The sequence below is a fragment of the Sprattus sprattus genome (assembly GCF_963457725.1).
Source record: "Sprattus sprattus genome assembly, chromosome: 12".
Classification (NCBI taxonomy): Eukaryota; Metazoa; Chordata; class Actinopteri; order Clupeiformes; family Clupeidae; genus Sprattus; species Sprattus sprattus.
In genome coordinates, this window is record NC_137910.1 from 21,088,429 (window position 1) to 21,105,105 (window position 16,677).

Consider the following 16,677-nt stretch of genomic DNA (forward strand, 5'->3'; position numbering starts at 1 on the left):
TGAGCATCAGAAGCCGAGGCAATAATCTAGAAATCAGTTGGGTTGCCAGAAATCAATGGCTTCCCCTTGTTGCAAGCTGGCCATATTTGAATGAGGCTAATTAACTAGCATTCAGCACAGTGGCAACCAAGCAGGTCACAAGATCTGCAGAAAGACTAATTTAGAGCAGGATCTTAATGGTCATTAGCTTCCCATTAGGCTCAAGTCTCTCACTATTCCAGTAGATTGTGTTTGTAGGATTTGTTTTGGTTTGAACTGTGGGAGTAGGAGTTGCTGGTAGTAATTGGTTTGGTTCATTAGCTTGAAGCGCTCTTAATAAAGGCTGCGTGATGGTGAGCAAAGATCATTATGCACAGCCCATTACAGGAATATTTCAGACGATGAAACTGTTACGTGTGTGTGGAGTGTACATGCTAGTGCCACTGGGAGTTAATGCAGCGTTATTAAGAAGAATCATTTTCTTTACGGAGCCAAAGAAATAAACAAGACTACACTACACCGTACTGTACTGGACTGTTCACCAAGCCAAAACTGTATTGAGCAGTCTTCCCGAACATATGAACAGGTGTTACCTGAGATGAGTTGCTTTGAATGAGTGAAAACCAAGGCTTTAGGTAAAACAGTGTCCCCCCCCCCCCCATATAGATGGCCAACAGTAAAGATGCCTTGCGGAAGACATGGAACCCCAAGTTCACCCTGCGCAGCCACTTTGACGCGATCAGAGGGCTGGCCTTCCATCCTGTAGAACCGGTTCTGGTGACTGCGTCTGAGGACCACACGCTCAAGATGTGGAACCTACAGAAAACGGCACCCGTCAAGAAGTAAGTTCTGTTCACAAGAACCACACAAGCTTATACTGACAAACCCCCACTTACCCACACACCTTAATATTGATGTATGTATGTCTCTTGTTGTCGTCATTAAAACATACACAGGAAACATAATTTTAATACGTGTGTATGTCTTGTTGTTGTTGCCATTGTCTTTGAAACATACACAATAAACATTATTTAAAATATGTATTTCTTATATCCTCGTCTCTTCGATGTGAATGGGGTTGGGTTTGTGAGGTGTGTCTGTCTCTGAGGAGTAATTTACCTCTCTCCCAGCAGGAGTGCCTCTTTAGATGTGGAGCCCATCTACACGTTCAGGGCCCATCGGTATGTGTTCTCTACACGCTCTTTGCCAAATATTTCAGAATCAAGGTTGCACTATCCTCTAAAGTAGGGCTGCTATTTGGTGTAAGATGTAACGAGAATGTATGTATTTGAGACACTGAACACTTAAGAGCATTTCAGTAACGAATAACATGTTTGTTCCTTATTCCTGCAAATTGCTCTAGGAGGAGAAACTAGGTGGTCTGTTCTATAATCTTCTCATTAACGCTCATTAATTTGTCCAGGTGTGTGTGTGTGTGTGTGTGTGTGTGTGTGTGTGTGTGTGTGTGTGTGTGTGTGTGTGTGTGTGTGTGTGTGTGTGTGTGTGTGTGTGTGTGTGTGTGTGTGTGTGTGTGTGTGTGTGTGTGTGTGTGTGTGTGTGTGTGTGTGTGTGTGTATTTCTCCTTCAAGCACCTGTGTGTGTGTAACCCTAATGACCTAAGTGGTGTGTGCTGTCTCACTGCAGGGGTGCGGTTCTGTGTGTAGTGATGAGTAGTACAGGAGACCAGTGTTTCAGTGGAGGACTGGATAGCACCATCCAGAGCTGGACCACCCCCAGCCCCACCATCGACCCCTACGACTCATATGGTACTGCCCATTAACATCAAGCATTTCCTGCTATTTCTTCTGGTCTTTTTTTTTCATCCCAAATAACAAGGACAAGGTTCTTTTTATTTGTTTTCAAAAAAGTACATTTGCTTTTAATGTAAAATGATTCTGGTCGCAAAATGGAAAAATAATTTTACCTATATGTAGAATATTGATCATGTATATTCAAACATATCTCCATAAATTGATACATTATTTACACGTTTAAGATGTTGGCTTTGCTGGAAGGTGGACATTTAACGAAAATGTCCGTGTGGTGTGTTGTCATAGAGCCCTCAGTCCTGCGGGGGGCGCTATGTGGCCACACAGACGCGGTGTGGGGACTGGTGTACAGCAGTGCTCACCAGCGCCTCCTCTCCTGCTCGGCCGACGGCACAGTGAGACTCTGGAACGCCACGAACATCGGCCCGTCCCTGGCCGTCTTCAACGAGAACAAAGGTGAGCGAGGGGTGTGACCTCAGAAATTCAGACACTTGTTAACATCCTGAAAAGGGGGAGCATGCCTATTTAAGTCGGAACAGGGCAATAGATCAGTCACACATTCTTTATATTCTATATGTCTAGTCTCCTACAGCACTTTGAATCTTACTGTCTATGCATTCTGTATTTCTTGTGTCCAACAGCACAAACATTTATTGTTCAGATGTAAAATATGTTGTGAAAGGTTTAAGTTTTTGTTTATTTTCAACTCGCCTCTCTCAAAATGGCTGTCCTCTTGTGTTAGTAACTCGCCTCTCCCAAGATGGCCATTTTCATGTACGTGATGATCATTTTTTGTCAGAGCTGGGCATCCCGTCCTCAGTGGACCTGGTCTGCAGTGACCCAGCCCACATGGTCACCTCCTTCAGCAATGGCAGACTGGGCCTCTTCAACATGGAGACCCGGCAGCTGGTCCTCAACCTGGAGTCTACAGTGGAGCCAGGTAGGCTCACTCAACCCAGCCACAGCAGTCGGTGGATCAGCCCGCATAACAGATTGCCTGTTCAATTAAAGCTACAGCAGTGCAGATAGGATTGTGTTTGTTCATAGTGTTGTTTGTTGTGGATGTGGATATGACTATGAAGGAGATTGCCTGTTAGTGTAAAAGAATCATAGGTACTTGGACAGTGTAGTTCACAGCAGGGGTACGGTGCATTGGACTATATGAGTTCTCCAACATTTACATCACTACTGGCAGATTAATTTTATTACTGTATTAATATCCAATAATTTTGAATCACATGATTGGCACATCCACAGGTTTTGACAGTTGTCGCCATAGGTTACCCATAGAATTGCACAGATAATCAGACACATTTCCTTTCAAATTTTCTCAGTATAAAATGAGGTTCTTTTCCCCCTTTTATTTATGTTTTTAGAAAAGACATAAGAGTGAGTGATTCACAGGTGGACTGTGTCTTTAAATGCCCCACAGGTTCTCTCTGTCAGATCAACAAAGTGCTGAGTCACCCTACCCTGCCCATCACCATCACGGCCCAGGAGGACCGCCACATCAAGTTCTACGACAACAACACGGGTACCACCCCCCTGCTCTCCCTACCCTGCCAGGCTGCTTCTCAGAACAGCCACAGACGCTTTGCAGACGTGTCCCATTAAAAGCCTATCATGCCGATTACATTTGTTATGCTTCATCTTCTCGTCCCCACAGGAAAAGTGATCCACGCCATGGTGGCCCATTTAGATGCAGTCACGAGTCTAGCTGTTGATCCAAATGGACTGTATCTGATGTCGGGGAGTAAGTGCCAAGCCATTAAAAATGATTTGCCTCTGGAGAATTCTGTCATTGTTATGGCCCTCAAGGTCAGAGTGGGGCGCCAAAATGGATTACGGAATTGAACCAAATCTCCTGTATCATTTGGCATTTCCCTGTATGAACAGCAGGGGGCACTAGTAGCACCTGAGGAGCTGTAGCACTGTGGAGAGCCAGAAACACTGATGCATGTTATACACATCTCTTCCTAGAGAAGGGATAACATGTTAAGTGTTCGTGCAGTCTTAGGCTGAATCCCATTTCTCCCCCTACCCCTTCGTCTTTCCCCTTCCCCTCCGTTTTGCGTGTTCATGTGGAGGGGTAGGGCTGTCCCAATTCATGTTAAGACAGAGGGGTAGGGGAGAGGGGAAGGGCTTTCTACCCCTCCAAACGGAGATTTTCCGAGGGCACACTTCAAACGGAGGGGTAGATTGATTTCCCTCAATGCATTGCGAACCCGTGATCATTAAAGAAGAAACATCGCGCGAGTCCATTTAAAAATGTCGGAAACAGCAGGGAAAGCATCACTCAAATGAAAGTATTTTCTTTGTAATTCATGATTTTAAAACTTGTTTGATGAAATGTTGCATTGTGTAAATAACAGCTGCAGGCGCCATGTTTGTTTATGTCTGGTGAGTGACAGCTGTCGCTCTCCGGTAACGTAACAGCTGACGCAGCGTACTGATGACGTACGTAAGTGTTGAAGGGCTATCCCAATTCGTAGGGCTAGAGTTTAAACCCCTTCGACTACCCCTCCGTTTGAAAAAGCGAGGGCAAAGGGGTAAGGGTAGGGGTGGAGATTAGAAATGGGATTGGGCCTTAGAGTGCCCAGTTATTTATTCCCTCCAACCTGTTTGTTCACTTTTCAAAAATTACAAAAAGGCTTTTTTTTAAGTAAATATTGCCAATAAATGTCTTTCACACAATTGTATTGTCAAAATGAGGGCCGAGCATATGCTTATTTTTTCACATGCAAAAAGTCGAGCTTGGAAATGAAGTCCTTTTATTTGACTATGCTGTGGTAAGGAAAGCTTTCATTGTTTTGTTGATTGTTTATTTATCGTCTGGCAGGCCACGACTGTTCCATCCGTCTGTGGAATCTGGGCGACAAGACCTGCATCCAGGAGTTCACCGCCCACCGCAAGAAGTTCCAGGAGTCCATCCACGACGTAGCGTTCCACCCCACCAAGTGCTTCATCGCCAGTGCCGGGGCAGACGCGCTCGCCAAGGTCTTCGTATGACCTGGGCACACCTCCACCTCCGCCTCGTTGAGCCTGGCCCCAAAAGCAAAGCCTCCTCAGGACACACGCCTAGAGTGGGGGGGTCAGGTTGGGTATGTTGGGGGGACAGAGCCATGCCCCCTCCAATACCTCTCTGTGCCCCTTTTCTTAGTATTGTTTCTTTCTCTTGTCATTGTTTCTCAAATGTCTGGCCTTCTCACTGGACTCTGCAGACCAGCTGATAGTCCAGACAGACACTGTGGCAGAGCCGGGACTTCACTGGGAAGCCAGAGACGAGACGAGAGGAGAGGAGTGGAGATGGGAAAAGGGGAGCAGCCAGGACATGGGGATGGGGGGTGGGGGGGGTGAAAAGCTGGCTGGCACCTAAAGCCTGCATCCCCTCCGTTCCCCCCCATACACATACAGACAGACAGACAGACACACACACACACACACATTGTCTGTGAGCCTTTAGCACACAGTGCTTGACGACCACCTGCAGCAGCAGCAGACATGAGGTCACTGTGCGAGCAGGAAATCCTCCTGGAAATACGACGGATTGATTGGTTCGGTCTACCAGGTCGCTTAGACCGAACCATACAGCCACCAAACCCACAACGCCTCTCCCGTTGACTCCAAAACAACCGAACAACTGAACTGAACTGAACTTTTTTGTTTCACTTTCTTTTTTTGTTGATGTTTAGTTTTCTTTCATCAAGGAAGGTCTGCATCATGTTGTCATGTTGTCAACGTGTGAATTGACAGGCTGCCCCAACCGCCATCATGGAAGCTCTGTGCTTCTCTTGGCTTCCTTTGCTTTTAAAACAGTGATTGACAAATGTGCCTTTGCTGCAAAAAGGTCTTGAAATGTTCTTTTATCAGGCATTTTTGATGGGGGTTGTCCACAAATAGTGGATTACAAGTGGTCTTTATTTTAATTTCATTGGATGTAAAATTAAAAATACTTATAATAAACAAATATATAAATATAAATATATATAAATATATATATTCAGTCTTAAACCTTAAATTTCAGTCAGAATTTTGAGTGCTCTTTTTGATACTTTGTGGAAGTGTGTGTTATATGCAGTGATTAGCAATGCTGGCAGTTTTAGAGATACTGTACCTTAAAGTAAACATTTCCTGTTGTCCAAAAAATTACTGGCTTAGATTTGAAACCTTCAAATAAAAGAGGTCTTCAACTGCAAACTGGCACAGTAGCATCTCAACCCATTCCTTGAAAAATAAATAAATGACAAAATAAACGTCAGTCATTAGTGGCTATCCTAAAACTGAGGATCAGCTAGCATCGGCAGCTAGCATATCTGGCATTGTGATCTCTAGAGAGCAGTAGGTAATGTTATTAACAGGTGTAGCATAGTTCACATGTCAAAACGAAAGTGATCTCAGCATCTACCTCTGGAAAATTGGTTTTGAATTCACTTTTGACAATTTTATTAACATCTGTTCTCAATGCTTGATCACTTGCAGAAGCAAAACAAAGTGAAATGTTCATTTTCCAGTTACACTTCATTACACTTAGTGGCAGTAATAGACTTTTACTTTCAAGGTCATCTCTGTGCCATATTATCAGGCTAATTACAACAGCATGATTATCTGAAGTGTAGAATTCCCATCATACAGAGCTGTGTGCATTGCCTGCCACTGGCCATGTTGGTCAGCTGTGGAAATGTATGCCTCTTCCGGTTATTTAATGGGCCCAGACCTGTCTGTGACCTGATGACTGGGCAGAATGCCTTTGATTTGTTTTGACGAGGCGAAAGGTAATCGAACGAAATCACTTATAATGAGATGCAGTGCTATATTGTCAGGCCCTGGTCGAGAAATGAATGGTTCAGATACTTTCAGTGGCTCAACTATAATGGAAAGGAAAGACTATGGGTCTGTGGTCTCCCTTGATGAGCAGTGCTTGATAGTGTAACAGAAGTTCACAACAGAACCTAGGTTTTTAGGAATCTTACATACATTTTAGGTGTGTAGAATTAGCACCAGCGGTCACAAACCAGCAACCTTTTGGGTTTCAGCCTTCAGAAAAAAGGACAATTGTAGATGGATTACACTTACCAATCAGTTTATTTTTTCCCCCGTCTAACTTGTGCAAGTAACACACACACACACAGGGTGATTTGGCTCAGTCCTCAGACAATTCACCCCTTTCTTTCCATGAAAATAGCCGAAGGCACTGACATGGCATTAAGCCTAATGTAATTACTTACTAGCCTGTGAGAGACAGGGTTAAATGGAGAACACCCCCACCCAACACATTTCGTACTTTACACAATGGTTATAACCTCTCACCTAGGCACATAATGCAATGGCTCGTACTAGATGCAGATGCATACAGCTGAAGTCAAGTCATGTAGAAAGGTGCCATATTTTTGTTCACTTGTGAGCAATAGTTCGTTTCCCTCATTAATGTTTCCCTAAGCTGCATTCCCTTGTTGATTGTGTATAGCACCCTGTCAATTAACCTTCCTGAATTCAGAGTCCGGTTAAGCGAGGAAGATTATGGGACAGTGTGCGACAGGATTAATTAAAGTCAAATGAAGGAGACGCGGGATGCTCTATAAAAGCTTCAGTGCCTGCATGACTGACATGTCAGACGGAGGATATGGAGGTAAGTGCAGACTGCTGTAGCTTTATGTGATGCAGGTTGGGAAGATTGCTTTTGACAGTGGAGCTTTTCATATGGACTCTCCTTGAATGCATATGATGGGGGAATCTTATTCAGACCATTGTGATGGTGAATACAGAGCATCTCATTATTTTGGGAGTCAATGAGCAGGTTTTTTTTTTAAAACTGGACAAATTAACTCACTGGGGTAAGCCTGAAATGTAAGTCAAATCTGCTTCCAAACATTTAACAAAATTTGCCTCCGAAAATGTGGGGATGCGGGGACATTTTTTTCGCAGTAAAATTGATTAACGGATTAACGGAAGAACATTTATTGGAGAAAATAGTAATTTAATTTAATAATAAAGTGTTGAAGGCTTACTATGAAACGTTAAGTTTGTTACACTGAAAAAGGACCATGCCAAAGGTGTTGTTTTACTTGAGTCAGGAGAATCGGTTGTTTGGCTTCATGCTTTGTCATTGTCAGCGATTGCTCTCACACAAATTTAAATACATTTACTCAGGAGCTTAGGAAATGGCTGCTTCTCCAATGTGGATGACAGCCTCAGGAGATGTCTGCATCAGTGGAGGGGAGGTGTTTACCCTTACTTTACATAATAACCAAACAACACTAATGTATTTAGGTCATCACAGCTTGGTATGTAGTAGGCATATTCAGATAGAAAATACTACCAGGTGACACAGTAGAAGTTCCTTAAAGGCACCCAGTGCAACTTTATGTAAACATTCAATGAAACATAAACATTCAATTTCTAGTCTTTTTTACACGTAGTTAGTTTCAATAACTCCATACCATTACATATCGACATTCAAGGAGCAAAGATGAGACGTCGTTGTGTGGTGAGAACTGATAGAACATCGTAAACAACAACAATCGCCGGTGGGGAGAAGCCATTTTTCCATTGACTGGAAGCCTGCTTTATTTATTGTAGGTTAAAAAAAATAAAGAAAATGGCGGCGATTGTTGTTGTTATCGATTTTCTATCAGTTCTCACCACACAACGACGTCTCATCTTTGCTGCTTGAATGTCGGTATGTAATGGTATGGAGTTATTGAAACTTACTACGTGTAAAAAAGACTAGAAATTGAATGTTTATTTTTAAGCCTCGAAAGTTGCACTGGGTGCCTTTAAAATTCTTGTTGCATTCTTTCTGGGTTAGTCTGCAGAGGTGTACCCACATTCTCTGCCGGGTAGTTTATGGCTGTGGGCCAACACAATTATAAGACACAATCCTGCTGTTTATGGCATTAAGGTGCATCAGCCTATTGCACAGTGATTGATGCATCATTTGTTTGTATTTTTAATACAATATATTTGTTGTCTTTCACTGAAGCTCTGAACTGAAGTAGAAGTAGACGTTCTTCAAAATTCTGGTTGTATTCGTTTGTAGAGATGTACCCACTCTATGCCGGGTAGTTTGTTGGCTGTCTGGAGTTTGGAGTGAAGCACTTTGTATTCTGTTGTCTTCCGATCCTCTTGATAGTCTAACCCCCCAATCCCCTCTCTTCGGTGAAGGATGTGATCAGAATGAAATTTCCTAGGGAAAGCCATTTACAGTCATTGAGAAAACTCCAGTATTCTCTCTCTATGAATGAAACTAAAATAAGCAATGCTGAATTAACATCTGTCAGGAGGACCGATAGATCGCTGATCGATCATGGCTGTCCTATGGGAAGGGCTTCCCTGCCAATAAGTACCCGTTTATAGTGTTTAGCCTGTTGATCCCGGTTAATTCTCTCCAAACTGACCCCAATGTTGAGGTTCTTATCCCAATGCTAGCTACTAGTAATAATAATAATAATAATAATTAAAATACTAGTTATATTAGAAGTTATTGAGTGGAACAGTGGCATGATATGGATTTTCTAGGCATCAAGCAATAGCAGTGACGTGCTGCCTTTTGCCTTTTGAATTCACATCTCTCCAAAAGGATACAGTGAATAGCAAAGAGTGTGAGAACCAGTGAGGACGACCTATTGATCCTCTGACTTTTGCAGTGTGGTGTCCTTTGCATATCATGACAGAACTCCCCCACCCCCAACTTGGCTTGGCTGTAATGCATCTTGCCCTGCTCGTAATGCCACAGGCTGGAATATGGCTCTTACTGTATGTCATTTGGTCTGTGGTTTATGCGTGTAGGGGCATGAGGTGAGTGGAGTGTAAGAGGCTGCAGTCTCTTACTGCGCCACTCTGCTGCGTGTGTGTGGGTCTGTGTGGGTGTGTGTGTCTGGGAGGACCCCTCCCCTTCCCGTTTCCTCTCGCAGGGATACCCCCGCCTGTGCTGTCTGAAGGGGAGAGAGAGAAAGAGAGAGAGACACAGCTCCAGCTGGCTCCAGCCACACTGCTGACTTCATCGGTGTGAGTGAGTGAGCGACCAAGTGTGTGTGTGTGTGTGTTTTTTCTCGGGCAGCCCAAAGAGGGCAGAAGGTGGGTGTGTGTATGATGAGGAGGAATGCAGTGGGGTGCTGCAGCAGCACACACTGACACACACACACACACACTCACACACACACATGGGCTCCTGTCGAGGGACCAGCAGTAGCTTTGTGGTCGAGCACAGGGGTCCACCTCGTCCTCCTCCTCAGCCAGAGTCCAAAGCATGGAGACCCGGCTGGCAGCACTCCCTGTGGCCCCAGCAGGAGCCTTGGTCTTCAGCGGGGTCCAGCAGCAGGACTACACGGCCAGCGTGTGGCTCAGCAAGAGGGATAAGCTCGAGCACGTAAGCACCTCGCCTCGCCTCGTCTCGTCTCTGATCTGATGTGGGGTCAGTGGGTTTGTTCTGGCAGCAGGGGGCTGGGGTTTGCTCTTTGGGACAGGGAGACGGCATCCCTAAGTGGTTATGAGATACAGATTGCTTGAGATCTGCGATGCTCTGTCTGTCTGTGTGTGTGTGTGTGTGTGTGTGTGTGTGTGTGTGTGTGTGTGTGTGTGTGTGTGTGTGTGTGTGTGTTTGTGAGGTGGGGAGCATCTGTTGAGGGCATGATTTAGTGTCTCGTCTTCTACACTATTTTTTGAAAGGCTGAATTGAACACCTTGGTAAGGTTTTAAACCACAAAGGGTGAGGGAGGCTGACCTGAATATTTCATACAAAAGAACTCTAAAAAGATAGTCCCATCTACAGACCTCTCTTAGCTTAGCGCTCTGTCACGAATTTCTCAACATTAATAACAAAGAATGGAGAAAAGTCTGCGGAATACAGTCATAGTTTCTACCTCCTGCTCTATCAGTTCCAGGATGTAGTTGACAAACGGTTTCCCAAAAACCAATTTCATGGTTTGATGGTGCTCTTCTCCTCCTTGAATTGGCAAAGGCAACATTGAGGGATGATGCAGCTGTTTATCTGCCACTTAACACACTTAATTTCTTCTCTTGTTTTATTGCCTTGAGCACGGCGAGCGGCGCGGATGTTCCCATTAATAGGCATCAAACAGAGGCATCAGATAATGCCAGTGTTTGCAGAAGCTTAGGGAGGGAGGCACAAACAAAACAAGTGGATCATCAAATGTTTTGTGTGGGTTTGTTTTCGTAAACAGCAGCTTGATATGCATCAGGTCGAGCAAAGTGGGATGGAGCAAGTAGCTTGGGTACAAACAGCACAGATTTCTTTTGTCATGAAGATTTCCTTAGGCTGAGAATGTTAACCCCTTCTTAACCTCCTCCTCTTTCTAAAAAGTCTACATGTGGCACCATATAGATTATCCACACCTTTCAGCTGTAAATGGTAATTTACGAGAGCCAATTAGATAAATTAGTTTCCTCTCTCAAGTAGCCACACTGATGACTCAGCATCTCAGCAGTGACAGTGAGTATATTGGGCTTGTCTTGCACTAAGCCATACCTTACCTGTTACATAGAATCCAGAATCCTCAATTGTCTGATAATTTCAAATGGTCCAGTTGAACGAACATAGACTGTGGTAATAGCATGTAATTATTAGATATTTATGTGGCCAGCAGGCCATATTCATACTTTTCTATACAGGTATTTTGTTGCAGTGCTCAGCTGACTTTCCCACTGTGTGCAGTTTTCTTCCTTCATGTGTTAGAAAGTAATGGGAGTTCTGTGCAGCTACACTGTGCTTCATGGATAAGATCTCAATAAAACTCTACTCTAAATTTACACTTTTTTTCACAAGCCTGCTTGGCTTCCAATGTACTTGTCTCAAAGATACTAACAGGACTCCTTTGTTTGTCTCAGGGGTTGGTAGTTGAACAGTACCAAACATCCATAAAATCTTGTGCGCTGTAGACTAGAGTAACCAATCCTGTTTTGTAATAAATAAAATATTTATATAATAATAACATATTATACATCATTTTGAAGATGAAAAGAAACATGGAGGTGGGGCACAATAATGAAGGAAATCTGCTTCAGTTGACTCAAAATTTGACCTTTTGGATTAAATACTTAAGATGACCAGTTCCAAAAGAAGTTACACCATGAAAGTCAAATCCCCCCCAAGGGTATTTCTAAGGACTCCTGAACAGAGCCTGCAGCATTTTGCTGGCGACTCCTGCCAAGAAGGCACTCACGCTTAGCTCAAAGTCAATGGGATCCAGGCTGGCAGCCGCACAAACTCAATGATGCCATTGCAGGTATTAAATGAAAAGCGGCGTAGGAACACAAGCCCATAACTGTGGCTTTAACCAACAGCCACATGAACAGTATTATATCACTACATTAAATCTACACATACCTATGCATATTTCTATACACGGATAATGAGAATGACTAGTAGGCCTAAATGGATAAGACAATTGATATACAATAAGCCTTTCTTCAAGTGGGTCCATCAGTTCCATGTTCTGCTAACTGAGGTTACAGTGACTGAGTGGGCAAAACTTAGATTTAATGTTAAACGTAACACTAATAGGTATTGTAGAAATTATATGAAAAATATTCTCTAATCACATCTTCTCAAAACCACATTAGATAAGACTGTTTGGCTTCTGAAACGATCTTTAATAAAATCTCACTAACGGCTATCAGGGACTACTTTTCAGTCCTGAGATCGCAGTGAGAGGTGTATTGGTTTTTCATTTTAGAATGTGGGTGGTAATCAGGCTAGCATAAATGCTAGGCTATTAATCAGACTTGTCAGGGGCAAACCGAATACCCACTTGAAGGGAAACTGCAGTGCACATAAACGTATGAAATAGACCGCCATTTTAGAGTACTATTTTTACTGTTGTGCAGTTGAGTGAACGGTTTGGAAGGAATACAAATCTCCTAATTTCGAAGGAGCTTTTAGAAAGAGGAAATAAGAACTCTACAAAGCTGCCCTAAGCAGAGGTAATCCTTTTCAAATGCACTAATAGTAGAGAGTTTATTACATGGTCAGTGATCGATAATAATTAGCTATAACTATAACTCAGTTGTGAACCTGTTGCTGTTACAGTTAACTATTTCTTATCTAAAACTTTTCGCCTCTTAGAGATTGAGACAGAAGGGGGCGGTGTTGACAGACTTTACAGAATTCATAGCGTGAGCCTGGCTAGTATTGCAACAAATGCTTCTCAAACAAAATATCATCTGTTTTTGATGTGTAATCCACCACAGCTACTCTAATTAAGGCACTGCACCCTACCAAGACTGCCATAATATATACGACAAAGAACCAATTTCACAGTTTACCCAAAACCTAATTAAAGCTAGAGACTCGTTCTAATGTGTCAGCACAATGTTAACTTGGTGGGAAGGTTTGCAGCTCGGCCAGCAGCCAGCCTGCTGACTGCATAATCAATCGTCTGCATTACCATGCGATTAAAATGCATGCGCACTTCCCAGTGCTGATGAGACAATATTTTGTGGCCCAAAGCACCGTGCTTCTGTTTTCTCTGAACAGAGGCATTTTCTCAGGTCATTCATTTATCATTTATTTATTTTTTTGTGTTTTGTGAAAAGCATGTCTTTTGACAGTGGACTCTGAGTATGCCTAAGGATATCAGTGCAATGTACGAGGGGGAATTATGTTAAATAATTAACTTTCACACATAATTAAGCATACACTCCAATTTTAATGAGACATCCACTTTATTCAGTGAAGTCGATAAGGGGCTTTGTTGTTGCCAAAGAGTAGGCTATGTAAAATGATTTTTGTCATGCAGTGTACTGTTTAATTACCATGAAACCACCATGTAGGAACATCTGTGTCTGTAAACCTTTATTTCTTTACACGGCGTGCCAATGCAGTGCTGCCCACTTCATGTGTGGATAGTGACAACTCTAACACGTTTCCTAAGAATCCTAATCTAATCTGATCCTATGAAAACTGTATGGGATAAAACACACAGGGTTGGAATCGGCCTTTAAGTTCCGAAGATCGGCCATTTTTGCTTAAAGAAGCTTTAATGTGGTGTATCATATTGTAGCATCCTTTGCCGTTACTGTATGAAAGCTCTATAGCCCTCATGTTTGAATTCAAGGTCAGTGGGTTCCCTATATGTTTCAGCTGTGCCGTACTGTGCTGCAAGGAAATCTTAATGATTGCTTGGCCTGTGAGAATGGCCGGCGGCAAGGATTACATCTTCACCACTGTAGCACCAGCATTTACACCACACCATCGTTATAGTGACAGAGGAGACAAGACCGGGCTGAGATGAGGAATGGTAGACAGAGGCTCACGATGCTCCGCTGCAACTGCTCTGAATGTAAGCCATGCTTTTAATCACTGCTCCTGAGGCACAGGCAAGTCATGCAGCGTGCTCTCAGGATGAATACTGTAGTTGGCTCCCAGACAGTGTGTGTGTGTGTGTGTGTGTGTGTGCTGTTATAAGTTCCATTAAATCACACACACACAAACGCTGCACATGTGATGCATGGCAGTTTCTGAACGGGTTCATATTTGTCATAACATGTTAGTGTAATAACACCTACCATTCATTTTACTGAGAGACAGCAGAGACTGCGCATAAATGTATGCATTTATTGCCATGCTGGTCTCTAAGGCAGACACATAAAGCACATTGAAAGGCTAAGGGTGTTTTTCAAGACTGCAGTAGAACCTGCTTTATCTGTCTAGAACAAGTATGTGAGTCGGGTGTGTGTGTGTGTGGGCGTATCTTTCTGGCAGTCAGAATATCAACATTTAACAGTTTGTCACATTTAACAGTTTGTCATCTGTGGTGGATTTGCAATGTTTGAAATATGTTAAATCTAAAATACAGCAACTTGGCAGCTATTCTGTTTGTTCACGGCAGAAAAATGACAAGATAGCACAAGTACATAGCACAAGTCACATTACTGCTGACACAAACCCAATAACAATAACAATTCAGATCCACAGTCAATGGTCCTCTCTCTTTCCATCTTCCTCTGCCCTCTCTCCATCTCTCTCTCCATCTCTCTCTGCTCTCCCTCCATCTCTCTCTGATGATCATGGCTGTGATTTTCCTGGCCGTGGGCCTGAATGAGTAGTGTTTATTTCCCCTCTTATCTTCCACCATCTGCACAGTCAGCTGTGTCTCTCATTAGATCTCATTGTGAGCAGCATAACCCACAAGCCCCCTGCCCTCACCCCACATGCACACACACACACACACACACACACACACACGCACACACGCACATGCCGCTGAGGGAGATTGGTGTTAATAACTGGTCTGACAGCATACAATACTAAAAGAAAGTTTTATAGCTTTATATTGTCACTCTTGAGCACCATAGCTATAAAATGATTACAGCGGGGCAAAGGTGTAAAGCCAGCAGAGGGTTATTGATGTGGGAACATTAGGAATGACATTAATAAATGATGCTGGAGCTGGATGCTTCAGTGAGACTGTTACTTGCAGACTTCTTTGTCCCACCGCCTTCCTGTTTTCTTGCACCTTTTACACTATAAGTGAAAGAAGTGAATAGTTGTACAAAACTATTATGTAATCCTGCAATCCGGCAATGTCATCCTACTGACCTGTCAGGAACTTTTAAAGTAGCAAAATGCACAAAAACATTGAGACATTACATCATTGCTTTCACTCCACACACAACAACCTCTATATATTTTGCCTTTAATAGTGAGATTATAGTGGCCATTTAAGGGCATCTATTTTATGGGATGAACTAGGAGCGAGTGTTGACTGCAGCCTATTTTATCTTTCTATATCACGCAAATGCTGAATTAACATTAAAAACAAACATGAATTAACCCTCAGTTTTATTTTTCTGTGACTGATAATCATTTAGCAGCCACAGTAACATGTCCTCAAAACAAGTTTGCCCTCTCATCCTCTCTGTACTCCTCAACATCTTCTTGTGGTTTGGAAGAGAAAGTTGTGGAGTTGAAAAGTTGAGCTGAGAGCTCCCTCTACTGGAGAGATTGCGCTACTTTTCATTCATCACCCCTGCACTGGTTCCTTCACAATTACACACACACACGCAGACACTCAATCAGACTTAAAGACACACATATACACAGAAACACACAGCACACACACACACTCAATCAGATTTAGGTCACATGTATACACAGAAACACTCACCACACACATATGCACCACTCCCCTCCCTACTAGCTCAGCAGAAGCCTAATGCCTCTGATCAGCAGTGCTTTGGAAATATTCACTCCAAAAGCAAAGACATAACAGCCACCTGGTTCACCAATGAGCTATCAGCCCTAAACACAGCTCGCAATTATGTGAACCGTCCAGGCCCCACTTTTGTGCTGGCTGTAGTATTTAGAAGCAGGTGCTTCTCGTGCCATGTCGAGTAGTAGTTCCATTGAAATTCAAGGTCTCTCCTGTGCTCCACTGGCCAATGAATGAAACACATGCTGCGTGTCTCTCTTGACTGCGCAAACACACTGCAGCCTCGCAGTGGTGTGGAAGTGCACCTCGCTTCCGACAAGCAGGGGAGAAAAAAAGGGAGGGACATGACGGTTTATTACGGATGTGTGGTCTCTTCTTAATTAAGTGCCGCCGGGTAATGTTGGTATATTAGGCAGTCATCCACGAAAAAGCATTTAAATGTTTTCCCCCTTCTTGCTCTGCAGCTGAAATAATGCTGGTCATCAGCTTGTGTATGTGTGTGTGTGTGTGTGTGTGTGTGTGTGTGTTTCTTCTATAGGTGTCTGGGCGGAGGGAGTAATTGCTGTGTGTGTTTGGTGTGTGTGTGTGTGTGTGTGTGTGTGTGTGTATGTACGTATGTGTCTAGTTTTGAAAGAGAGAGAAATATAGTTACTGAGTGTGTGTATATGAAAGAGAGAGAGAGATTGAAAAAGTGTGTGTGAATGAGAGAGATAGTTAGTGGTAGGTGTGTCGGTGTGTGTGTAATGTAGCTTTTTTCTGTT

The 16,677-nt window shown here is 43.2% G+C and overlaps 2 protein-coding genes across 4 annotated transcripts in view; both read left to right on the plus strand.

Moving 5' to 3' along the window:
• Positions 1-5,883, plus strand: part of LOC308373752 (striatin-like) — a 38,001-nt gene extending 32,118 nt beyond the window's left edge. For 2 of the 3 annotated variants that reach the window (XM_080849383.1, XM_080849385.1), the window contains 8 exons: positions 646-821; positions 1,110-1,160; positions 1,624-1,745; positions 2,037-2,204; positions 2,548-2,688; positions 3,181-3,282; positions 3,415-3,501; positions 4,588-5,883. In XM_080849383.1, coding sequence (XP_080705509.1) covers positions 646-821; positions 1,110-1,160; positions 1,624-1,745; positions 2,037-2,204; positions 2,548-2,688; positions 3,181-3,282; positions 3,415-3,501; positions 4,588-4,757 — 1,017 coding nt within the window. In that variant the 3' untranslated portion in view covers positions 4,758-5,883. The remainder of the gene's footprint in view (positions 1-645; positions 822-1,109; positions 1,161-1,623; positions 1,746-2,036; positions 2,205-2,547; positions 2,689-3,180; positions 3,283-3,414; positions 3,502-4,587) is intronic. The other variant, XM_080849384.1, reaches the window with a different exon arrangement.
• A 4,110-nt stretch (positions 5,884-9,993) lies between these two features.
• The window catches only part of LOC308373094 (inactive phospholipase D5-like), a gene marked incomplete at both ends in the record, with an annotated part of 34,590 nt that continues 27,906 nt past the window's right edge, over positions 9,994-16,677 (plus strand). The window contains one exon of the mRNA XM_080848506.1: positions 9,994-10,113. Within this exon, the coding sequence (XP_080704632.1) occupies positions 9,994-10,113 (120 nt within the window). The remainder of the gene's footprint in view (positions 10,114-16,677) is intronic.